This window comes from Doryrhamphus excisus, linkage group LG10 (genome assembly GCF_037039965.1).
Source record: "Doryrhamphus excisus strain RoL-2023G ecotype Guam linkage group LG10, RoL_Dexc_Guam_v1.1, whole genome shotgun sequence".
NCBI classification, from domain to species: Eukaryota; Metazoa; Chordata; class Actinopteri; order Syngnathiformes; family Syngnathidae; genus Doryrhamphus; species Doryrhamphus excisus.
This window is the reverse complement of record NC_136366.1, coordinates 7,223,793-7,231,914: the sequence shown is the minus strand read 5'-3', so window position 1 is coordinate 7,231,914 and position 8,122 is coordinate 7,223,793. Positions and strand designations below refer to the sequence as shown.

Here is an 8,122-nt window from a genome sequence, read left to right as displayed (position 1 = left end):
ATGCAGTGCGGTCAATTTCTTTTTCCTGGAGAAAAACGACGGCCTGCCAACAAATGGCGGCCGCTAATCTTGACCTTGGCACACCTAAAACTCTGGCTTGTCTCATCATTAAGCTTGTCATTTATCTCCGCCATCGCCCTCCTGATGACTTGTGACTGCTGAGCTAAACAAGGTTAAACTGCACATTCTTTTACTCTGCGGGCCGACCGCTCGACCGCTCTGCATGATAAAGAATAAAACAAATATTTCTTTTGGCTAGCGCTGTTAAAGAAAAAGAGTGACAATATCGCATTAAACTTTCATATAGAGGCTGTGCTTCTTATTATTAATCTTTCCCAATATCTATTTTAGTCAAAAACAGGACAGAAAATTAAAGTTTAAAGTATAAGACAAAGGAGTAATATGGCTGCTGCAGTGCCAAAATTAGAGCTGCCCCCCCAAACAATATTACATATACATATTGCCCTTGGCCAAGGCAATCTCCCAAATTACCTCTTCAAATAAGGAAATGCCACCACTTGATGTTTATGTGCGTGGCGCCACTGTTTGGTTTGTTTTTTTACTCGTAGCGTACAGAACATAATGTATGTTGGACATATTGCACCCCCACAGCAGCAGCAGCAGCAGCTATGGAAATTACAGTGGCTGCGTTTGACAAGCTCAGTAAATATTTAACGTAGCGTGCAGAAGAACTCAAATTAGTTTGGATCATCTAAAGAGTTTTGGGAACTTTGCTGATTAATCACAAGGATCTAAATAATACACCGGCTTTACGACAAGTACTTCTGGAGCTTCTTTTAAGTGCTTGACAGCTTTGTAAATGAAGAAACCCCTTATGATTATTTATACCGTGAATTTGCTATTCCTTCTAAGGATGAGGCAAAAAAAAAAAAAATGGCCATATTATTTAGAGAGGCCCCAAATCTTTTAGTTGGATACTTGCTGAGTGCTCCCAAGCTCCCTCGACGTTTTGTGTCCCGGCTGCACGGCGGTCGAGTGGTTAGCACGCAGACCTCACAGCTAGGAGACCAGGGTTCAATTCTGTGTGGAGTTTGCATGTTATCCCCGTGCATGCGTGGGTTTTCTCCGGGTACTCCGGTTTCCTCCCACATTCCAAAAACATGCTAGGTTAATTGGCCACTCCAAATTGTCCATAGGTATGAATGTGAGTGTGAATGGTTGTTTGTCTATATGTGCCCTGTGATTGGCTGGCCACCAGTACCCCCGCCTCTCGCCTCCCCATAGCTTTCTGTGCGGGTTATTGTGTGTAGCCGCTCTACAGCAGACCACAACTCGACACAAAGGGCCAAAATGAGCATAATAGGTCCCCTTTAGGGCGGCACGGCGATCGAGTGGTTAGCGTGCAGACCTCACAGCTAGGAGACAAGGGTTCAATCCACCCTCGGCCATCTCGGTGTGGAGTTTGTATGTTCTCCCCGTGCATGCGTGGGTACTCCAGTTTCCTCCCACATTCCAAAAACATGCTAGGTTAATTGGCGACTCCAAATTGTCCATAGGTATGAATGTGAGTGTGAATGGTTGTTTGTCTATATGTGCCCTGTGATTGGCTGGCCACCAGTACCCCACCTCTCGCCTGAAGACAGCGAGGAAAAAAGCGGTAGAAAATGAATCATTGAATGTTGTGTCCCTGAAGAGAATTATACTCCATAGTCTCCACTTTGCTGCAGAGGCCCGTTTTCTCATTCTTTTTGGATAAAATCTTTCTTCAACAGCCACATGCCTAGTTTCCTTCATTGTTTGGTCGCATATATCGTCTGACTGATGCATGTGGTTTTGGGCTGTACCATTTGGCATCTATGCATCTATCATAGGACATAGTTAAATAATAACATACATTTTTTTTCAAGGGTCCATGTACAGTATGACTTGCACGCTTTTTCCATGACTACCGTTGTTCCATGACTACTATGTTCCTGTGATGGCTGCCATGGCCGCCAACATGTGGCCATAAACAACCCTAACTAAGCATCCGCAAGCACCGCGAGCATCTCTGCGGGGCCGCACTTAGGCGCAGCGTTCATTTATTGCATTCCTTGAGGCACCACGGGTATCTGGACACATCGGTGCAGCCATCTATCTCGTACTTGCTGAGATATTTCAAGTTGCAACAGAGAAATGGTTTTACACGCCCGACGACAGACACCTCTCGCCATTCGTGTATAAATAACATATCATGCTAATTCTAACGGGAATACATGTTTGGAGATCCGGTTTCCATTTAAGGCTTTGCTGACAATCCCAGTGGTAATGTTACAGTAATGTCAATAACATTTACATGATGGCAACCGGACTATTTGAACTATTCCCATTACACGTGGGAACATTTTGTACAGAATTCCATGGTATGTAGTTCTCAGCTTCTTTCTATGGTGACATTCAATTACTTTTTAAATTAAATAATTACTCCATTTTGATGTGTTTCACATATTTTGGTTATACTTTGACTACTGGATTAAGTGATATGAATTTTAAAAATGGAAGGAATTAATTCCATGCAGGAATTCACCCATTTAACGGCCATCATGTATGTGACTGCCGTGTAAGTGTTATGTTTCCACGGTACCAGACGAGGCGTTTGAGGCTGATCGGCAATGTCAACCATCCCTCACCGGGCGACAATGTTATTAAGGTTTTGTGTTAACAAGCCATCAAATCATTAACACCAAATATGAGGAGGCCCACACTCGCGACACCTGTCTCGTATTCGTCAAAGTCAACTTGGTCAAAGTGGGTGTGTTGTCAGAATGTGTGTGTTGATCCAAAGCAGCTGCCCCCCCCCGGCGGCGAAGTCTCTTTGTGTAAATTGGAATACAATCAAATCTGGCAGACAAATCCTATTATGTTTTTTCTTCTTCGTTTTCAGTCGCCACAACACTTTCCCCTAATTACTTTAACAAAGTTGATTAGCATAAATTATTTTCCCTTTTAATTCAACTGTGGTTTATTCTCAAAATGACATTTAGGGGGAGGCGGTTTCTGATAAAATTCCCTTTATTGAAATGGATGTCCAGTATGTCATTAGCATTTCATTACCTCCAAAAGGAAGACAGCATAATGGCTGGTAGCTCACCTCTAACAGGACAAATATTAAAATAAGAGTCCATAAAGTGATGGGAATTAGAAGAAGTCTTTCGGATGAACTGTCATGTTCACCCGGAAAGGATGTGCTTCACAAAGGAGGTGTAGTTGATGCACCCGTTGGCGTCTTCCTGGCCGGCCATGAGTCTGTCCACCTCGTCTTCCGTCATTCTCTCCCCAAGTGTTGCCAAGACATGGCGCAGCTCGGCCCCCATGATGGTGCCATTGCCCTCCTTGTCGAATACCCTGAGGCCCTCCACAAAGTCCTCAAAGTTGCCTTGGTCTTTGGCACGGGAAATGTGCTGAAGCATTGGCAAGAAGGTCTCAAAGTCCACCATCTTGGAGCTCATGTCCTCCGGTCGAGGCTTCCCGAGCACCTTCAGTACGTCGGCGTTTGTCGGGTTCTGGCCAAGGGCTCGCATCACATCCCCGCACTGGGCATAGGTGATCTTCATTTCGCCTTTCGGCGTTCTGTCAAACAAGGTGAAGGCCTCCTTGAATTCCTCAATTTGATCGGCGGTGAATTCGAGAGTGATGCTCTTGGGATCAAAGTCGGGTTCCTTGGGACGGTCAGGCAACGGCTCCGGAGTCGGAGCCGGCTTAGAAGCCAGAGAAGCCTTGGGTTCCGGCTTTTTGGGCTCTGGTTTCTTTGGTTCAATCTTCTTGGGTGCCATATTTTGATAGGTATTGAGAGGTGAGCTTGTATTGGCAGTGAAACACGGAAGTCTGGAAAGAACTCAGGAGCACAGAGGCCCTTCTTGCTTTACTGAGCTTTTATACGCGGTTCTTCAGAGGGAGCCACACTGCAATTTCCAACGGCGTACTATAAAAGGAAGAAACCCGAAATAGATATCCCATAGCAAGTGATGTCAACATTAAGTATTGTTCTCAGCTGTTGTCATCTGGCCGGCGGTGCTATTTGCTGTCATTAGCCAGGGTCCAGTTGCATTAGGCCAAAAATGTTCTGTCTCTCTGATGGACAAAGGGATCAGAGCACAGATAATATATCAAGCCACCAGGGAGAAAGACTAAAATAGCTTTTCTCGGCAACTGTTAAAAGTCTGGGAATCAGTGCTTTCTGAGGGAATATCTTTTTTTATTATTATTGACTGATTGCATCCTGTTTCAATTAAGCCCAACAGCCTTCATGTAATACTCTGTCATCATTTATGCATCGAATTTAAATATGCCAAAGTACAGTGTCAGGTTCAAACTCCTGTGACACTTGTAAAAAACACTTAAATACAGAAATACCGAAGAGACAGACAACAATATTCAAAGTTACTCGCAGCGAGGAGAGTGAAACAACATACCCAGTGACATGCTGCTCCACTCTGAATATGCAGTTCAAGCTCCTCTCTTGTTATTCTCTTTCGGGGATCCCTACTACATGGTTGTGCAACTCTAAGGAAGTGGGGGGGGGGGCAGTTCCACGAGCTGTATTAGTTTGTCTAAGTGTATGTGTGTATGTGAGAGAGTAATTACTTTTATTGTTTTATGAGTTCTTATCTTGACACATTCTTGCAGGATTAACAGAAACATCTGCAGGGTTGCTGTTGGCGCATCCAGGCATCTTCAGGACCTGGGGGTATCTGATCAGGGTCATGGGAACATTTCTTCTTCAGCGCATTCAAACACTTTCCATTGCCTAAGCAAATGCATATAAGGGTGATAACTACTGCTATATTCATGCTATTGTAGTGGTAGGTTACCGGGACGTAATTCACCCCGGAACTATCGATAGGGAAGGTGTTGCCACCCGGAGGGGTAGGCGCAAGGGACGGGGGGTTTTCCGCTTCCTGTTGTGGTTGAGAGACGGGGCTTTCATGTCTTTCATGCCTTTTACGTAGCAAAAGAGTGCAAGTTAATGTTGGCAAGTAAAATAAAGTTTTCTCCCAAATTTGACACTCCGCCTCAGACTCCAGTTCTTCGGCACTTCACTGGTGACCCCGACGTGATTCACCCCGGAACTATCGATAGGGAAGGTGTTGCCACCCGGAGGGGTAGGTGCGAGGGACAGGGGGTTTTCCGCTTCCTGTTGTGGTTGAGAGACGGGGCTTTCATGTCTTTCATGCCTTTTATGTAGCAAAAGAGTGCAAGTTAATGTTGGCAAGTAAAATAAAGTTTTCTCCCAAATTCGACACTCCGCCTCAGACTCCAATTTTGTGGCACTTCACTATCTACATTTTATTCTAACATACAGTAAAACAACCAATTTAATTTCTTGCTGTTGCGTCTTCATTGAAACAAGTTGCCTCTGTCATTCAGTTTCTGCTGATATTAATAAACATGCATTCCCATTCAAGAGTTATAATACTGTCCTGGTACATAACCTACCCTTTTTACTCAAATCGTGTGGCCACAGCCATTCATTTACTCAATTATGGTAGTTCAATACCATACATTTAATGTGTTAATAATAAACCAATATTATAAGTTACAATTCAAAACCTATTTTAGAAATGCAACATGTCCATTGACACAGCTCGGTCCCATAAAGTCTCCAAAACACAGCAGTAGCGCTGAGTTCCAAACTGCTAAACACCTCTTTGAGTCATAAATGACTTGACACCATGTTGTCTCTAAAGTGTTTTGACACCTGCAAACAGATAATTTGAGGGTAATGAGATGCCACCTCCAGGATTTAAGCACCGGAAGCAAGTAGTCCAGTAAGTCGCATTAGTGTTAGAGCAGCACAGCTCAACCAGCATCTGTGGTCACATTCCCAGATGAACACAGTCAACTAACCCTGTTGGATGAAACCCAAGATTTGTCCTAGAATGGCCCTGTGTGTGTGTATGCTCCTGCTACATCAGTTGCCCGGCAACCGCCTCTGTCTCATCATGTATGCCCAACCTGATGCGGTGATTTGTGGAGGGCCTGCAAATGCGGCATTTACGGTCAATAGACAGCACGGGCATAAGGTTCTTTCTTATTTAGTGACGGACATTTCTTGAAAAATGAAATATAGCTGATTATGAATTAATAGTCCAGCACAAATATCAGAAATCTGATGATTTTGAAGTGAGGCTACTTTTGGGGTGGCTCTTCTTCCCTGGCGTTCTTGTGTGCAACAAATGGTGAATAGTCAACACATTCATTCATTCATTTTCTACGGCTTTTCCTCACAAGGGTCGCGGGGGGTGCTGGAGCCTATCCCAGCTGTCTTCGGGCGAGAGGCGGGGTACACCCTGGACTGGTCGCCAGCCAATCACAGAGCACATATAGACAAACAACCATTCACACTCATATTCATACCTATGGACAATTTGGAGTCGCCAATTAACCTAGCATGTTTTTGGAATGTGGAAGGAAACCGGAGTACCCGGAGAGAACATGCATGGCCAAGGGTGAAATTGAACCCTAGTCTCCTAGCTGTGAGGTCTGCACGCTAACCACTCGAACACCGTGCCACCCGTCAACACATTTCAAAATTAAAAAAATACACATGATGGCGTTGTTATTAATCCTAAAGTTTTGACTCCATAAGTTTGTGGAAAGTCGCCGCCGACTCCCTGAATAAAAACCCACTGTAACGTCACGGTGTTTAGATGAATCACCGCAATCTTTGGTAGACACGTTCCGAGTACTGGCAACCACAAGCCTGTAAAATATGAGCAAGATTGGTTGACAAATATGGTTATCATCAGTGGAAACGTGCCAGCAACAAATTGGCCATAAGTCAGTTACCATTTGTTTTGTGACTGTAACACTTTGAGTATATACATAGTACATGTATTTCAAAGTATTAGCGCCATAGGGGGGCGCTAATGGGTAGTCACGTGGAAGAAAACAGGCCAACCTGTGCGTATTAGGTACTGCTTGTTTATAACCTGCAATGCATTTTTTGTTAAGCCACAGATTATCAGTATTTTTCCAAGATTCTATCCACATTTCAAGTCAGAACTTCTCTTCTGAGTGCATGCGAGGCTTACTTGTGCTAGTGGATTAAACAGACCGTCTCCGGTAGAAGCAAAAGTTTAGAATCTGCATTTCTCCAGTAGAGGAATGGCCTCTGAAGACATGTTTGGTCCACTTTCTCGGGGATTAAGTGTCTGAATTAAACATACTGGCATCCCAGCTGAGAAAATCACCTGGTAAGCTCCAAGGAAAACATCTTCTAAGCCCGTGTGCTGCCGGGATAAACAGGTAAAAGCCATTCGGAGACACGCGCCAACCAGCATCAGAGGTACATCAGAAAATAGGCCGGTCCGGCTGAACGGGGGAAAAAGGATTGGACCACCAAGCCAAGTACTCCATGGAGAATGGATGGGGTATGAATAGCCTGGAAACTTCCCTAATCTCCCTGTCAGAATTCCAAGTCAAGCTTGGGAGAAATGGGCATAGTGCTCATTCCTAGCTGGGGGTGGTGAGGCAATTGTGCAGTGTGATCCTCCAGCTATTGTCTGGCTCGGAGAAAGACATGGGTACCTCAGAGAAGTGATGCCAAACAAGAATAGACAAAAAGTTGATGGAGCATGAAGCATCGTGAAGTTCACTTTGGCAAGTAGTGACTGCGTACTTTGCCTTTTGTATCCATAACAACAGCCCGGGAGAATCAGACTGCATCAAAGAAGCACTTTAAAACAACAATGATCCATTTTACTGAGGGAATAATACTCATGCTAGGAGTCTATTGGCTTTTTTTATATTCTACTTTATTGATCTTGATTAAATAACAATAATGCCGGCTAACAGTTGATGCTTTCTCACAATCTTATTGTATGATAAAAAAAACTCGTATTAGGGTATGTTGGCTTATTTAAGTCTCATCATCTTATTTAGTTGGCACAAGGACCATAATTGTCCGCTGTCTTTTGTGGAAAAGTTGTAGTCAACCCTAGTCCAATTTCGTTTTGTAGGCGACTGTACATGCAACCAAAATCATTAGCCTAATAGCTTAACGGCTACTATAATACCGTGGAACCTCGGATAGCGTGTCATTAATGTTAAAAATCTACGCTACAATTTTGCCTGGTTTGCCTGCATTCTCAGTTTAGTAAATGACAGAATTTGGTGTTGT

At 44.0% G+C, this 8,122-nt stretch overlaps 1 protein-coding gene across 1 annotated transcript; it reads right to left on the bottom strand.

The window, feature by feature from the left end:
* Positions 1–2,994: 2,994 nt before the first annotated feature.
* On the bottom strand, positions 2,995–3,845 carry LOC131108066 (myosin light chain 4). Its single transcript, XM_058058822.2, has one exon. The coding sequence runs from the start codon at positions 3,771–3,773 to the stop codon at positions 3,171–3,173; it is 603 nt and encodes a 200-aa protein (XP_057914805.1). The 5' UTR covers positions 3,774–3,845; the 3' UTR covers positions 2,995–3,170.
* Between the last annotated feature and the right edge of the window lie 4,277 nt (positions 3,846–8,122).

Coding starts and splice junctions, on each gene's coding strand:
- LOC131108066 (XM_058058822.2), bottom strand. CDS start 3,773: ATGGCACCCAAGAAGATTGAACCAAAGAAACCAGAGCCCAAAAAGCCG.